Source organism: Mesocricetus auratus, unplaced genomic scaffold (genome assembly GCF_017639785.1).
Source record: "Mesocricetus auratus isolate SY011 unplaced genomic scaffold, BCM_Maur_2.0 Super-Scaffold_100011, whole genome shotgun sequence".
NCBI lineage: Eukaryota > Metazoa > Chordata > Mammalia > Rodentia > Cricetidae > Mesocricetus > Mesocricetus auratus.
In genome coordinates this window covers 84,970,594-84,987,925 of record NW_024429195.1, presented here as the reverse complement: position 1 = coordinate 84,987,925, position 17,332 = coordinate 84,970,594, and the positions used below count along the sequence as shown (strand labels likewise).

The 17,332-nt window shown below is 47.5% G+C and overlaps 1 protein-coding gene across 3 annotated transcripts in view; it reads left to right on the top strand.

Annotated features, from left to right (window-relative positions):
- Appl2 (adaptor protein, phosphotyrosine interacting with PH domain and leucine zipper 2) overlaps positions 1-16,785 on the top strand; it is a 42,471-nt gene extending 25,686 nt beyond the window's left edge. The window contains exons 9-21 of one of the 3 annotated variants that reach the window (XM_013123356.3): positions 2,736-2,818; positions 5,481-5,639; positions 6,787-6,975; positions 8,150-8,192; positions 8,272-8,328; positions 8,411-8,499; positions 10,358-10,516; positions 10,662-10,714; positions 11,891-12,065; positions 13,730-13,766; positions 13,960-14,100; positions 14,921-14,968; positions 16,040-16,785. In XM_013123356.3, coding sequence (XP_012978810.1) covers positions 2,736-2,818; positions 5,481-5,639; positions 6,787-6,975; positions 8,150-8,192; positions 8,272-8,328; positions 8,411-8,499; positions 10,358-10,516; positions 10,662-10,714; positions 11,891-12,065; positions 13,730-13,766; positions 13,960-14,100; positions 14,921-14,968; positions 16,040-16,048 — 1,242 coding nt within the window. In that variant the 3' untranslated portion in view covers positions 16,049-16,785. Of the gene's footprint in view, positions 1-2,735; positions 2,819-5,480; positions 5,640-6,786; positions 6,976-8,149; positions 8,193-8,271; positions 8,329-8,410; positions 8,500-10,357; positions 10,517-10,661; positions 10,715-11,890; positions 12,066-13,729; positions 13,767-13,959; positions 14,101-14,920; positions 14,969-15,826 lie in introns of all 3 variants that reach the window. The other 2 variants (XM_005083782.4, XM_021235112.2) reach the window with 2 other exon arrangements.
- Positions 16,786-17,332: the final 547 nt, after the last annotated feature.

Below are 17,332 nucleotides of genomic sequence, written 5' to 3'. Positions count from 1 at the left end.
CCTCTGCTGGGTCATTCTCAGATGCGGTGCTCCTGAAGTTACTCACTGTGTGCCCCTCCTGGGGCGTGCGGAAATTGTGCTGGTGATTTCTGGTGTTCCCTGCAGGATTTACCGTTTCCTCTCTCCTCGTTACTGATCTACTGAGTCTTAAGAGACCTCCAGTTTAAGGCGGTCAGTGGCAGGGGCTGGCCTGAGCTTTGCCTGGTTTCCCCTTCTGTGATTGTCAACCCTTATGTCAGACAAGAGAAATGCACCCAGAACAAAATGTTTCTAAGATCAGTGAAACACACAGGAACATCTCTGACTTTTGCATGCACTTTAAATTACATACATTTCAAAAGAGGTACATCATCAGCCTCACTCAGGACAGGGGGTCTGGGCACAGCCCACCACAGCTGTGTGTCTTCTTAGTACAGTTGTTGATGCGGTGCTCACTGGAGTCAGCTTATGCCTGCAGCCTGGCCTGAATGACAACGGGTAGTCCAAACTAAACCCTCCTGGGGGCTGCAGCCCGCAGCACAGCCACCCAGCTTCTTGAGGACGGGCACTGCGCACTCTGTCCCTCCTTTCTCTGGAGCTGGGCATTGCACTTCGGCCCTGACAGGTGGCAGGGTTGTTAGAAGCCGTGCTCTTTGCTCTCTGTCGCCTCTTCTTGTGCCCTCCCTGGACTGGAACCCTTGCTTTGGGTGGTAATCCCTGCTCACTTGCAGGCCCAGGAGCTTGGACAGGGATGGTGTGTATGTACGTCTCAGACAAACAGCTCTCGGCAGTCTGTGGAGTCGGTGGACAGGACCCGAAGGATGTGGCCAGGAGCTTCCGTGCTCTTCACAGCTGAGGACTGCTCTGCTTCCTTAACCAGACTTTTTAAGTGACTGTAAACTGGCCACAGGAGGACAGGGACGGGGAGATGCTTCCCACGCAGAGCCCCTGGGCCCGGAGGGCAGAGCTGTGCTCGGCAGGAGCATCGGGTCAGAGGACTGGGGAAGGAACATGGAGTTTCAGGCCCTCTCAGCCTGGGTTAGCGCATGGTGTGCGAGCACTGCACTCAGCTGTTTGCAGACTTCGGCACCCGCTGCTAGGGAGATGAGTTGCCTCTGCTGTGGCTTCTCTGACAGGTACTGTTATCATGTGTATAGGTTTTCCCAAGTCAAATGTGTGTGTGTGCGCGCGCATACACGTGTGGGCATGCACATGCATGGCCTCCATGTGGTGGTCACAGGACAGCTGCAGGATTCGGTTTTCTCCTTCCATCGTGTGGCTCCTGCAGACTAAGCCCAGTTATGAGCTCGGTGGCCTGAGACATCTTGGGGGTCCTCTACAGATCTTGGAGCACATACAGTGACTCTTGTACGGTCCTGACGGGTTAAGTGCCAGGCACTGGGGCTTTGTATCCCTCTGCTCATCGCGTGCTTGGGATTGGGTGACTGCAGAGCAAGCCAAAGGGTTAAAACAGTGCTCCAAAGGAGGTCAGCAAGGGAGAGTGAGAAACCCCAGATGCTGAGCCATTTGATGCAGAAGACTGACTTAAAAGGTGAAAATTAGCTGATGAGTATTGCTGGTCACTTGGCATTGCAGGGATTGAAATGGATCTGCAGTGCTGATCTGAGCCAAGGTCAGCGGGCCAGAGCCTCCCTGTATGGTACCACATGGGGACATCCTGCGCTCTGATGACCTAAGGACAGTCACTGGTGCACGCCTTTTCTCGTTTCCTTGGACTAGAGTGAAGGACATTAAACCCTCTGATAACACCCACCGGCCTCCTCAGGAAGAGATTTCAGTTTCTGTGCTCACTCCCCAGGCCACACTTCGCTTCTGGAGGAGCCGGAGTGGCACAGGAAAAGAATGCCCGTGTTAGGTGCTCTCTGTCTTCACGACCTTCCCAGCTGCTCGGTCCCTGCCATCAGGGACACGAAGGGCAGCATTCATACCCAAGGTGCAGGTTAAACTTTCAGACGGGCAGCTGCAGACGTCTGTGACGGCCGGAAGTGTTCTCTCTTTCCCGTGTCTGGCCTTCACAAGTATGGTCACCTTCCGGGCTTCCTGGAGTTCCAGGAAGCACCGAGTCCTCCCTTCAGCACTAAACCCAGCAGCAGTAGCTTCATTCAAACCTGACTGTTGCCGTCTCGTAGGTGCCAGAGAACACAGAGCAGGGGCCTCACCTGCCTTGAGCAGCTGCTTGATGCCAGATCCCCTGCCATGTGGTCGGAAGAGGCTTTTGAGAGCCTTTATCCCGGTTTCCCCTTTTGTCATAGCCCAGGTCTACAGCTGTGCTGTGTGTGGCCCAGTGAGTGTGCTCAGGCGATGGTAGCCCTCGCACTGGGTGGTCGTCCCATGCTATACTCATCAAATTCGGGTCCTGAGTGTCTGTCCCGTGGTTCATCTCCTCTTAGTGCTAGAGGTAACACCAGGTTTAGAGCTTAGAGACGAGAAGGCTGCTGGTGGCAGTTTCAGAGATCGATTATTGACCCTGATTGCATGTACCAAAGGCTTACTACTCCCTTTCTTTAGTCCTCCTACCTTTCAGCAAGGTTGTCAAGGTCCTCCTTCCCCACTGACAACACACTGTGAACTTGGACATTCTTAACTAATGTGAAGGAGGTGATGGAGGGTGCTGCCAGATTGCCAGCAGGGAGGGATAGCAGCCATATCAGCTGTCCCCACATCATCTCATAGTTAGGAAGCTCATCTGTTAGCTTCCTAGTTGATGTTCCAAATACTGCCATTGTATCTTTCAGATTAACTTTTTCAAGAAGGGAGCAGAGATGTTCTCCAAAAGCATGGGCGGTTTCTTATCATCTGTTACAGACATGGTTCAGAGGTAGGCCATGGGTTTCTCTCATCTTCCCACTGAGCCAGCCTTGCTGGAATGCGGGGAAGGCTTCGGAGGGTCAGCAGAGCCCCATCACCCTGTAACCATGAGACAGTCTTTACCTAGCAGGTGAGGTGCTCCCAACATGAAAACTCGGTTCTTCCCACGGAGTTCAAGTGTTCACAGTGTCAGAACCGCCTTTGCTGATGTCTAGGTGTCATGTGCTGGGAGCCCGTGAGAGAAAGGTAGATTAGCTTTCCCTCTAAGCTAATGGGATCAGCAACCAGAATTGCTCCAACTCTGGGAAATTCTTGGGTCATACTAGTTCATAATAGACAAGCAAGGTGCTAAATCTCTGTATTTACTTCAGCGAGCTGTAGTTCAGCCACATTTCAAAAACCCCATGACTTTCCTCAGATGGTCTTTGCTCAGTCCCTGTCATCAGGCACAGTGTAGGGAGGGCTGTCCCTGCTCACCTCTTCCTTCTTCTGCAGCCTCAGTGAGAGAGCTCTGCAGTGGCCCATGGCACGTGTGCAGGCTAGCTTCATCCTATGCATGGGTGTGTCACTCTCATACCCGTCAAGACTGCTGTGTGTGTTGGGGGCAGGATATGTTATAATGAAGAAAAAACGGGAGGAAGAGGCAGGAAGGCCAGAGTTCAAGGCCAGCCTGGGATACATGAGGCCTGTTTCAGAACCTCTCACCCTGCCCCCAAAGAGGGGATACAAAGTGAAAATAATGAATTTGGAGTCATTTTGCATGTGGGAAAATGAGAAAGTTTTCTTGAAGCTGTTATATTTCACACAGCTTAAGAGAGCCCAGCAGGAATTTATTCAGGCAGAAGTCCATCGAAGGCTCTGGCCCTGAAGGGTAAACCCTGAAGAACTAGTCCCAAGCATTGGGCTCCATGGCCGGGACAGGAAACTGCTCTTCGGGAAAGCCAGTACACTGGGTATACCCAGTGGCCAACAGCAGGGATGGAGACAGGTCAAACTTGCAATGATGCTAGGAAGCAATTTGTGAGGTCCACTTCCCTTTCTTCCTCTGTCGTTTGTTTTGTCCCTGAGAATGTTAGAGGATACAGAACCTGCTACTCGGTACAAGGGCCCATTCTCTTTCATCTCTCAAGTCTGAGTTTTGTTTGGTGTCACGGGCTCATTTTGTAGCTCTGGATGGCCTGGAACTCTCACTGTATAGACCAGGGTGGCCTCAAACTCATGTAGATCTGCCCACCCCTGCCTCCCGTGTGTTGAGATTAGAGGTGTGCATCACTATTCCTGGCAGAAAGCTAGTTTTCGTAGCACTTGAGTTTTATGCCAGTGACTAAAAGCCGCCTTATTCTCCAGGCATGAGGGTCCTCTGCCGCCACATGTATGCAGACACAACCCACCCACATGAGGCCTCAGGCATCGGCTGGTGCTGGCACCCAATCTCTGCAACCCAGCTGATGTCCAGGCAGCATGGCTCCCTGCCACCCCAAAGAGCTGTGGTATCTTACGTAACCCATGGTGATGCAGGGCGTGTGCGTTGGCTCTGGAGAGGAGTGGCTGAAAGCAGTCACTTTGCCACTATGTGCTTTGGGGTCTTAGGAGCTTCCGATTGCTTTAAAGCAGCTGGTAAAACCCCCTAGACTGTGCGCCAGATGTCGCAGTGGTGCACATGGTCATCTCTGAGGGGACAGTCCTGTTTCAAGAAGCTACTCTTTCCTGTAATGTTTCTTTGGGCTACCAGCTCACAAACCATGACACAGGGACTTACTAAGAAGCATGAAAGCTGTGTGCTTCTCCTATGCCATTCTCCACCACCTTCAATACCAGCATGTGGGAAGCATAGCCAGGAGGATCTCTGAATAGAGGCCAGCCTGGTCTATCTACATGGCGAGAGAAGTGCCTGATCTATTCAAATGTCACCTAGATGAACTGAGAGCTGATAGAATAGCCAGGCTGAGAGAAGAGAAAATCCTGAGGCAGTGACCTTGAGAAAGTGGTCAGTGTGACTTTGCCACCCATGTCTGCCTGTTCCTTCTGCCCGCCATGGCTCTGTCTTCTTGTGTAACCTCATGTGAAGTAGACTCCTTATTTCTAGTTGGCCACCTCAGATATGTGGGCCACCTGGGAATTTCTGTCCTAGACTTTACATCTGTCACCAGTAAGTGAGAGTCTGGTGTGGCCAAAAGACTCCTGTGTGAAATAAAAGTTCCAAGTCCTCTGCACGTCGGCATACAGCATGTGAAGCCAGTGCTGTCACTGTGAACCCGTGCCCTGTGAGCAGTCCTTGACCATCGAAGCCTGTGCCACCTCAGGGCAGTTTATGACGGTTACAGGACAAGCCTTGGTTTATTGTTGTACCTTGGTATTTCCTGGTCATTCCTGTCTCTCATAGCCTTCTCCGACCCTGAGCTGGCCAGTATTATTCCATTCCTTTCCGTAGGGGCCTTTGATAGGCTACCTGTGTGTTACCGTGAGGCTGGATTCCCAGATTCTATGATCTGCGTTAGCAGATCTGAGCGTGGTAACCCTGTACTAGTTCCGCTTACACCACTAGTGCTCTGTGGCTTTCTGGACTACAGAGAGGGTAGAGAGCTGTGCTGCATGCGTGAAGAAGGCCCTGCCACCTTGTGCTTAGGAGTGATCAGCTGGCCAGTGACTGACCCGGAACCTTCTGTCTTAAGCATTCAAGTGGAACTGGAAGCTGAGGCAGACAAGATGCGGGTGTCCCAGCAAGAGTTGCTTTCAGTTGATGAATCTGTTTACACTCCGGACATCGATGTGGCCGCACCACAGATCAACAGGAACCTCATCCAGAAGGCTGGCTACCTCAATCTCAGAAAGTGAGCATGCCATATGCCCTGCTGAACTCAGCTTTCCCTGCGAGGTGACCCCAAACGCTGTTTCTCATGTGTGCAGTAAGGCTTGTGGGTAATAGTGGGAACAAGCCTGACGTGTGTGGGAAGCTTCTGGGGCCCAAGTTCCAAGCTACACTGAGACAGAGCTGAAAACCGAGCCCCAAGAACCTGGAGCCAGTGGCCTGGACTCCAGGTGCTGCAGGCCACCCTTGTTTAGGCATCATGGTCATTTAAGTGTTTTCATTCCAGGTTATTTAGAGTTATAGCCCTTGGCCTCTGCTGGCTGAAAGGTAAGAGCATTGCTGAGGCAAGAGCCAGGGTCAGTTAGGTCTCTCCAGATTGAATTATACCTTTCTCAGTCATGCCTTTAAATGTCTGTGTGGACTAAAAGGCAAAAGGCTGCAGCTGTCCTGTGTGGCATACACTGGGATTGGTGGGTGACTCCTACTTCACTGCTGTTGAATGAGGTGTTAGTGTATGCTAGCAGTTGCCATTAAAAAACAAAAAGCAAAACAAAAACACCCCTAATTATTGAAGCAAGACACACAGTGCCTGTGCGTAGTTGCTATTTAGTAAACAGTAAACTGTGTCTATCACTAGGCTTATCTGAGGACTTGCCAGCTCTTTTCTGCCGGTGAAGCCTTTCCCAGGCCATCAGTGAGATTGTAAGCTCAGTGTCCCCATTAGTTCTGTGGGCCAAAAACAAACGTACAAACAAAACCACTCCACAGCTATGACACTTTTGTCAAGAAGCTCCATTTTCCTCTCGAATGCAGTGCCCTCAATGAGGATGTCCTCCAGTTAGAGCCCAGCATCTGGAGAGGCGATGCACCCTAATGACACGGGTTTCAACTCCCAGTTGTGATGGACAGACTCTAGTTAGAGCTGGTGGGTTTGCAAGCCTATGGCAGGCTTATGTGCCTGCATAACTGGCAGTGGTGCTGTCATCCTCACGGAAACAGAGCTGTCTTCCCAGGGACTCAAGCTAAACTCTATTTCTGTAGTAGTCACAGTTTCAAAGTTTTCTTTCAATGCAAAGACATTTCTAAAATGTGCCAGCCCCTAAGAACAGGCAACTTGGTACGGAGGGGCTGTCCTGGTGCTAATGGACCTTCACACACAATTTCCACAGCAAGACGGGACTGGTCACTACCACCTGGGAGAGGCTGTACTTCTTCACCCAAGGCGGGAACCTCATGTGCCAGCCCAGGGGAGCCGTGGCTGGAGGCTTGATTCAGGACCTGGACAACTGCTCTGTGATGGCGGTGGACTGTGAAGACCGACGATACTGTTTCCAGATCTCCACACCCAGTGGCAAACCGTATGCCTCGGTCTTATTTGGGAGGACAGTATAGGAACTGCCCCTACTAAAGGCTGCTAGTTCTAGTTCCCATGTGCCAGTCATCCATGGGAAATGCCACATTGCAGGTCTTGTTCTTCCCAGGATGGTTTCCTGTCCTCTGTAAACAGATGCAGTGACCCCTGGAACCGAGACCACCTTATTCAGGAGTCCCCATGAGGATCCAGATGTGTCTTGGGAGGAGAGATGATGTGTACAAGACAGATGTAGCAGGTGCTTCCCAGCAGAGATCTGAGAGACAGCTGGGACTCTTTCCGAGCAAGGCTAAGGAGAGCAGGCAGGAAACTGTCCATTTTATATCTGGGTCAGGAAGTGTGAATACTCTACAGAGTGTGAGCAGTGCATTGCCCACAGAAGTGTGAGCAGTACTTTCTCTACAGTGTGAGCAGTGCATTGTCCACAGGAGTGTGAACAGTACATTCTCTAGAGTGTGAGCAGTGCATTGTCCACAGAAGTCATTTAGCAACACTATCCTCACACCTTGGGACCTTATGGGGCCAAAGGTCATACCTGACAATGTGGCAGCCTGTGGTTATCACAGTGGGTCCCATCCCAGTGGTTAACATCTTGTGTAGAGCAGTGGTTTCAGTTTGGGTTTAGAGTTCTCAATCTTAGGAAATACCTCAGGCTTTGCCTGCTTGGAGAGTAGTAGTGAGAATCGGGGAGCCTGTGGGCCATCCCTTCCTCAAGTTACTAGAGGAGTTAGACAGTTCTTCCTTTGAGAATGGCCAGTGGCTCAGGACTAAGATGCCCAGATTCTAGTGGTCCCAGGTAGTTCCTGAATACCCCTGGGCCTGGATATTTCTAGATACCGAGATGACATCTGTGTTCCCTCTGCCACAGAAAGCCCTTGAATCATAGAGGTGGAATGCCTCAGTGAATGGACTTTGAATGCTTAGATACGTGTTAGGTCCTTCATCAGAGAAAACTGGGGCAGGGGCGGGTAATATCCTAGTGCCTTGGATCATCTAAGAAGAACATCAAGACAGTTCTCACTGTAATCCCAGACTACATGATCCAAGCCCAACCTTCTCATATAGAGAACGAGGCTGTTGCTTTCCTGATGCCAAGTTGTTCTAATGAACATTTCCTGGGTCCCAACCTGGGAAGCAGTGATGCATCTTGTTTGTTTCAGGGGAATAATTCTCCAAGCAGAGAGCAGAAAGGAATACGAAGAGGTAAAGCTTTGTCTGTCCCCCCTCTGTCCTCCTGTGTTGAGGAACTGGGATTCAGTATTCTTTCTAATGTCTTCCACAGTGGATATGTGCAATAAACAACATCTCCAGGCAGATCTACCTGACGGACAACCCAGAGGTAATTAGTACCTGCCTGCACTCCACCTGCAAGGTAGGCGGCCCTTCCTGGACTGAGTATGTGTCCTGTGGCTTACATGTAGGCAGTAGCCATCAAGCTGAACCAGACGGCTCTTCAGGCAGTGACTCCAATTACAAGCTTTGGGAAAAAACAAGAAAGCTCTTGCTTCAGGTAACTAAAGGACAAGGAAAAAAACCTACCAAACTGTTAGGAATTTGGAATGAGTTGTTCTTAACCCTCACAACCCCCAGAGAGTCCACTGCACCCTGTGCAACAGAAGCAGTAGTTGGGGCCAGAAATAGCAATATGCCCACATCCACAGCACAGATGAGGGGTGGAGCCAGTATTCAGTGTTTTCAGTGTCCCTGTCCTAGTACAACAGACATGTACCTTCTGTTAGCATCTCAGCACTGTGACCCCAGTGGCCTCCGGTGTCCATGTTACTGGCCAAGCCTGTCCTGCATTTAGTTTCACATGTGCATCTACCTACTAATTTTTTACTTACTACTACATTGTCATAATTCTTCTAGAAAGTCTACCAGTCCTTTATTAGCATTGAGTATTGAGCTGTCTGTTTGCTGTTTTGTTGGAATGTGGAGTGGGGTAGTCTCATTATGCCATCTGGGCTGCCCTCAGAGTTCCAGCAGTCTCCCAAGTGCTGGAATTATAGGCATTTTCTGTCACATCTGGTTTTGCTGTTTTCATTAACTGAATATGCATAGAGCTTTTCCTTTGAATACTGCTCAATGGAGTTTTCAAGTAGTTAACTAGGTAGCAGAAGGCAGTCTTAGTTGTGTTAATGGCATCAAGGGGCATATTAAAATCAAATCTACTTGTGTGTTTTAGTAGAAAGAACTCCATCAGATGTTCTACAAATACTTAATGGTCTAAAAGGAAGTGCTTAGAAAACTCTTTAATTGTGTAGCTTCCTGGGGATCATGCACTTAACATTAGGTATGTGAGAAAGAATGGTAGGTAAGGCCACCAGATAAATTTTAGTCATTGTAAAAGCCTTAGTAATCCCTGCTCAGAAATTACAGGCACAGGGACAGAGCTGGAGGGATTGAGAAATGAGGTGACAGTCAGAACCAGGTTTACAGAAATTCTGCATCGTCCTATCCAGGATGAACTGGATAGGAAAGAGGGTTCGGTGGGGAAATAGGACTGTCTCCAAGCTGTGCATTTGTTTCTAGCCACATTTCACTGGATGTATAACCATTGCGGTTTCCATACAATATTCAGTTATTGCCATGTTTGAGAACCATGTAAAAAAAAAAACAAGAGAAAAGACACTGAGGACTTATGGCCCAGGCACTGTAAGAATAGAAATAGTGTGACACCCAGTGCCCTTTGAAGGAGTTTGCACTATAACTTAAGAATTTTTAAAGGATAAAGTTAAATGATAGCATTTTAATGTCAAGAAAAAAGATACAGGACAGTGTAGGACAGGCTGTATACTATGCAAGAAGTGCACTGCTTTTATTGGTGTTGGCTCTGTAGAGCATTTGGGCAGTGCTTTAGGAGGCACACAGGGTACCAAACACTGCGACTCACTGAAAAGATATCAGAATTCAGAGAAGGTGCAGCTGGTTTATTGGTGGAATTTGAGCTGGTCGTGGGAGAGTTGGAATTGCGTTATACAGAAACAAGAACATAGTATGTTTGCTGTCTCAAGTGGAGGGTGTATTGGGTGAGTGGAAAGGGGGGGGTTTCAGGAAATTACAGCCAGGTTGCAATGAAATGTCAGGTTCAGATGTTTGTTCTTTCAGCTAACATTTTTCCAGTACCTACTGTGTCAGTGTGTAAATGTGAGTTGCCTTACTCCAAAGCCCCCAGAATGTTCGACAACAGAGGGACTTGGGGTAGTGAAGAGGCAAAGGGCTGTAACCAAGGACGTGAAGTTGAGGCAGGCTTATTTGTAGGATGGACTGGAACTGGTTGAAGACTCCTTTGTATTCCAGTATGAAAGTCACATCAGTATTAAACAAGTGATTACATTTGTTCAGTTTTCTTCTCTTTTGTATTTTAGTCAAAACATGAAAACTTCAGACACAGAAAATGACAAGACTGTTCCCAAAGCAGTAGGCAGCATTCCTGAAACCGAGGAACTGATTGCACCTGGGACACCCATTCAGTTCGATATTGTACTTCCTGCAACAGAATTCCTTGACCAGAACAGGGGCAGCAGGTATGACCCGAGGGCAAGAGCTGTGTGGGGAAAAAAGTGGAAGCTACTGTGCTGCCTCTGACCTAAGGGTTCAAGTTGTGTGGCGCTCTTAGCAGCCCCTCCCCACCCGTCAGGACTGCTGACCAGCCTCTGGCTACTCTCCTAGGCGCACCAACCCTTTTGGTGAGATGGAGGATGAGTCATTCCCTGAAGCAGAAGGTAAGTGCCAAGTCTTGTTTTCTTACTCATTGACCCCTGAGGGTGAGAGGTCATGTGCTAGAGCTAAGGCGTAGTATAGGAACTCAGATTTGACCCTCCAGTTTGTTCCAGAAAAACCTGGACAGCGGGGAAAGGACTTATGGCTGTCTTAGCTTTTGCCACAATACACCTTTTGAATTCCTGCCCAGAAAATGATCACATCTAAATATAAAGCAGACTTTCAAAGAGGAAACAATGGTCATAATTAAATGAAATCTTGGGAGCTGAGATGGTAGCAAACATGTGCAATCCCATCTTTAGGGAGGCTGAGACAGGAGGATTACTGAGTGCAAGGTCTAATTCAGTTAAGCAGATTTAGAAATCTCAGACTGTCACTAGGATGGAGCTCTTTCCAATGACTCCCCTCATGTTTAATAGTACTTAAGAATTTGCGGGAGACAAGGGATAGCTGGAAAGATGGCTCAGGGATCACTGGCTGCTCTTACAGAGGACCTAGTGTTGTGTTCAATTCCCATCACCTACACAGCAGCTCATAACCATTTGTAACGCCAGTGTAGAAGATACAACATCCTCTTCTGGACTCTACATGCACCAGGCATGCACAGGTACACATACATATACACATAAAGTTATATTTTAAATTTGCACAAACAGAGCTGGAGAGAGGGCTAAGCAGTTAGGAGCATTTAGTGTTCTTGTAGAGGACCCCAAGCTGGGCTCACACAGTCCGCTTATGACTGCCTGTCCCTCTACTCAGGGATCTGATACTATCTGTGACTTCCACAGGCATATACATGGTGCATACATACATGTGACCAAAACCTTACATAAATGTAAAATAAAAGCAAACCTTAAAATAGAACTTGGGTGAGCAGAAGTAGAAAGGGTGATACAGGAGTCACTGAGTTAACCTAGTCTACATAGCATGACGCTCTGCCTCAAATAGATACAACTATGTAAAAGAAACCCCATACCTAGGCAAAGTGGCACATGCCATAATCCCAGCACTAGGAAGGCAGAAACAGGCTGATCTCATTGAGTTCAAGGGCAGCCTGGCCCACAGAGCAAGTTCCAGGACAGCCAGGTGACACAGAGAACCCTGTCTCAAACAAACCAGACAGACTTCACTTGCCCTCAGGCTCTGGTGGTGGTCCTGAGGGAGTGTGTTCCTTGCAGATTCGCTTTTGCAGCAGATGTTCATCGTTCGGTTTCTGGGGTCAATGGCAGTTAAGACAGACCACACTACTGAAGTGATTTACGAAGCGATGAGACAGGTGCTGGCTGCCCGAGCTATTCACAACATCTTCCGCACGACGGAGTCCCATCTGATGGTCACCAGCCAGACTCTGAGGTATTTCCGGTTCATGTCACACCTGACTGCTGTGTAGGGGATATTTACCCGTGTGGAATGGCACACTTACATCCTTTCTGCACTCTTAGCAAGAACTGTTTGGGTGTAACAGTGCATATATGGGATTCCAGCATATGAGACTGGAGCAGGACTGAAGCCAGAGAGAGCGCTCATTTAAGATTTAAGGTGTGGTGCTGCACATCTTTAATCCCAGCACTCAGGATGCAGAGGCAGAGGTAGGCAGAGCTGAGTTCGAGGCCAGCCTGGTCTATAGAGTGAGTTCCAGGACAGCCAGGATTGTTATACAGAGAAACCCTGTCTTGAAAAGAAAACAACAAACAAGAAATAAAAGATTCCTGTTGTTAGTGACTACAGACTGAGCATTCCTTACCTGTTTCTGACTTTGGGTTTGTGTTTTCAAATTTTTACATCAGTATGAGATAGCTTGGGGATGAGTCCCAAATTTACACATAAAACTTGTACTTTACACACACTGCCTACAAGTACTATACACAGTAGAAACAAGGTTTCATAGTGTGGAGTTTTCACTGTGGTATTTCAGATTAGGGCTGTCTAACCTGGACTGTCCATAACGATGCCATTGTTTTAACAACGGAGAATATGAATCTGTCTAAAATAGAAATAACCCAATTATCAAAGGAAACTTTTCTGTGCAGAGGAAAAAACCAATAAAGAGGTCATGCACCATCCATCCATGTGCACAAAGCAGGTACCTGTGAAGTCGTCAGTCTGCAGCCACAGAAGACATGCTGCCTACTTACCTGGAGCAGACATGTTTCTAGCATCAGTAGGAAGCATTTGTTTTTGTGTGTTTTTTTGGTTTTTCAAGACAGGATTTGTCTGTGGCTTTGGAGCCTGTCCTGGAACTAGCTCTTGTAGACCAGGCTGGTCTCCAACTTACAAAGACCCGCCTGCCCATCTCCCGAGTGCTGGATTAAAGGTGTGCACCACCAGCGCCTGGCCGGTGGGAGCATTTGTAATCCTATGTTTTTAGGTTCATTACATGTCTAACTGGTAACAGATACTGAATTCAGTCAGTTTCATCTGTCTCTTCTCAGCCGTCGAGCTGGCAGCAGGCTCCCAGGATCGACCTGTCGCCAGCCCTACTAAGAGCTGGAGTTATAGGTCCATGCAGTCACACCCGGCTTTGAACATGGATGCTGTGGGTTCTGACAGCAAGCGCTCTTACCCACTGCACCACCCCCAGATCCCTTAAAGAAGCTTTAGAGGCACAAGCACACACAGGTTACTCAAAACCCCACTGCCCTCTCACCATTCTTTCCTTTGCTCCGAGTGAAATGTAGGAAAGTGTTTATTAGTACTTCAGAGCAATACAGAAGCAATTACGGAAGCACACAGGACACAATCCACCATGTTCTATCAGAACTACAGACCAGTGCTGAATCCTGAGACTTCTGTTCTATTTGCTGTGGAATCTTCCACACCCCATACCTTGGCTTTGACACACCAGTTCAGCAAAGGTAGAAACACAGCACAGGTTCCCCTAGGGCTGTCATCTTTCCCTGAATCAGGCCTTGCTTTTCATATATGGGGCACTGGTGTGATTTCACGATGAACTATAAACTTTTCTGAGGGTGTAAGTGTGATCAACGTGTGTAATAGTGAGTCTCTTACAATTTCAGGTTGATAGATCCTCAGACTCAAGTGTCAAGGGCCTGTGTAAGTACATCTTAATGTTTATGATTACACCTCATTTCTCCTCTGCCCCTTGAAGACCCAACCCAGGCATATGATAATTTGTTAAGTTGCATGACTGTCCCTATAATTGAGCTTTTTTCAACTCTTCCATAGAGAATAGTTGTGTGGTTATTCATTCTGTCCCCCGTCTTGTCTCCCCGCCCCCATCTCCAAGTTCGAACTTACCAGTGTCACACAGTTTGCTGCTCATCAAGAAAACAAAAGACTGGTTGGCTTTGTCATCCGAGTGCCGGAGTCCACAGGAGAAGAGTCCCTGAGCACGTACATTTTTGAAAGCAACTCAGAAGGCGAAAAGGTGTCTTGTCTGTCTGTCAGTCTCTTCCCTCCTACACACCTCTTTGTAAGGCTGTCTTTAACGGGCATGGGTTTTCACTATCCATCTGAATATCTGTCTAGTTAATTATTCATGCCTCCATCCAGACACTCAGACAGTAATACCTTCTAGGAATGTTCCACCTAAAAATAACAACCCTAGCATCATGAAATGCTAAAAGACACCTTTGTTCTTTTAAAGCAACGGTTCTCAACCTTCCAGATGCTGTGACCGTGTGTGTAATACAGTTCCTCATGTGGTGGCCTCCAACTATAAATTTACTTTTGCTGCTGTTTTGTAACTAATTTTGCTCTTAGGATTCATAATGTGAGTCTCTGTTTCCAGTGGTCTTAGATGACCCCTATGAAAGGGTTGCTTGGCCCCCTCAGGGGTCATGATCCCCACATGTTGAGAACCACTGTTTTAAACAGATTAAAGCAAAAGTTAACATAGAAAACAGTCTCAGGAAACCAAGGAAAGAACATCAAAGTGTTCTTTTTTCTGATACACACTGAACCCACCTGGTTTTTAGAATTTCTCAAACCAGTCTTTTACCAAGTACTCCATTTACCAGTGTGCACATGAACACGCGGGGGGAGTACGCTGCTGGGAGCTGTAAACAGAACACTGACGTGGGTCTTTCACTTACCTGGGTGTTTGTGTAAACAAGACTCCTGTAGCCAGAGCCTGCCTTCCCTCGGGTGTGAGCAGACAGCAGCCTCCCTGCTCCTCACATCACACTGTTTCTATACCGTCACCTCTGACTACCTTTGCCCAACATCATTTCTATTGTCTTTTACAGATATGTTATGCTATTAATTTGGGGAAAGAAATTATTGAGGTTCAAAAGGTAAGATGCATTTTAATATTGGTTTGGTAACTACTTAAAAGACATTGGTAGACACAGTAAGACTCAGAAAGAAAGTGGATCCTCACGTTGTGATCCTTTGTGCTCTCAAGCTTTCTAACAACGCGTATGTATGTAGGCAGGTGACTCCATCTGGTAACACACCTTCCTCCTAACTGGAGAGCACTGCTGCAGGCAGCTTCAGCTTTACTAACTCTCTGCATGCATTCAAACTGGCTAGAGTTCTTTTCTTCCAAATTAAGATCCAATACTCAATTGAAACTTAAAGTACTCATCAGCTGCACTACCACCTAGTTCCAGGCCCAGCAGCACTGAACACCAACCAGGAAGAAACGAACGAAACCTCCATGTTATTCAACAGCTTATAATCTTCCATTGACCAACAAAGTTCCTGAAGTCACTTTTACGCTCCAGTCTGCCCAAGGGGGCGGGAGTGCTACACACTAGAATGAAAGGTCAGAGGTCAGATGTGCACACTCGCCACAGAAGTCCTTCCCGTAGGCTTGCTGCAGTCTGTTACTCAATTCCACCATTGTGCAAACGGAACCACGAGCAAACCTATCAGTGGGCTCCTGTACAGCTTTTGCCAACTCCACACACGCATGCACGCGGTGATGTGGAAGACAAGGTTTATGCAGGGCTTACCCTATAGACTCTGGAGGAAGACAGTTGTAAACGGGGTGCAGTACTAATCCCTTGAGCTTCTTCAGATGACAGCCCATAGAGACAAGAGTTAGGAGGAATGGGATACAGCACAGAACACTGAAGGCCAGGCCACAGGGTTTAAGTGCATCTTAAGCTTTTTCTTTTTTCCCCTCTCTTGAACTCTCTTAACTTCAGGACCCAGAAGCGCTGGCTCAATTAATGCTGTCTGTACCACTAACCAATGATGGAAAGTATGTACTGTTAAACGATCAACCCGATGACACTGGCGGCAGTCCAAGTGACAGCAGAGGCGCAGAGTCTGAAGCATAACTCACTTGGGCATCGGGGGTCAGAGTGCTTGGGAAGAGAGCCATCTCCTTAAGGGTTTTCAACTTCTCTGACGTACAGGCACACTGACCTGAACGCTGACAGTCACATGTGGAATGTACCCTTGGATGCCTTGACACAGACACTTGGGAGGGAAACAGTAAGAAATGGTAACCAGCTACAAATGCTATTTTAGGTGCTTTGTGGTAAGTCTTTGCTTTAGACTATACTGTGGGCACCCAGAATGAGAACCATAAAAATGCACTTTATTTGGATGACATCACTTCAGTCTCTACAATCCTTTTTTAAAATGTCAAAACCGTGGGTTTTCAATTTGTTAAATACTAAATAGTTTCTATTAATATGGTCTATTTTTGTATTTCACATAGTTTTTAAGAGCCTGTCATTCTAAAGATGTATTTATAACCCACTGATCTGCCTGGACCTCATGGCACTGCTATGCAGTTTGGGATCACCACTAGCAGAGACAGTAAGTCTTCTCAACAGGGCCTTTCTGAAGCATCTTTTATTAGACGCTTCAGGCCCTCTTAGAGTGGCTGCTTTTTGTGGCTATTCATGAGCAAGGGACAGCTCTACTGGTTCCTGTTGCTTCCGAGCCAGACCTTCCTCAAAGGACCAATTACTTTCAGAATTCACTTGAGGCTCAGGGGAAGTTCCTGTTTTTACCTTGATGTTTCTGGTTCCTGGAATCCCATACCAATTACAAAACAGAGATAAAGATCTTGAAATCATGCAACATATTTAATTGTAACTAACTTAATCAACCTATCTTTGTAATAATTTAGCAATAAAAATTTACTGTTTTATCTCTTTGCTTACTTTGGTTAGCCCAGGCTGGCACTGCAGTCCTGCTTCTGAATAAATACTGGGGTTACAAAGGTGTCACCATGCCTGGATGTCAGTGACAGTGGCACACTCACACATACCACAAATGCCATCCTCTGGAATGCAGATGTGCGCTCCCATGTGCACACTTACACATGCATATACCACAAAAAGGAACCGTTTACTATCCCAAACTAGGACAATCACCAAGATGTGTTAGAAGGGCCCACCCTTAGCACACTGGCCTAAATGAGATTCTATAGCCTAAAATCAGTTCACAAGTACCGTAGACATTTCTGAACAACTGGGAGTTTCTGATGAGTTGGGAGACGCACAGTCATCAACACTTTTCAGAGAGGGTTCAGAGAGATGAAGCTCAGTGGTAACTAAGTAAAAAACCAAAGCACTAGACTGGGGCTTTGGCTCAGAACACCTGCCTACCATAAACAAGTTCAATTCCTAGTACCACATACACAGACAGACTGGTTAAAACAAGCCATGAAAACCTGAAGCAAACAAAAAGACTGT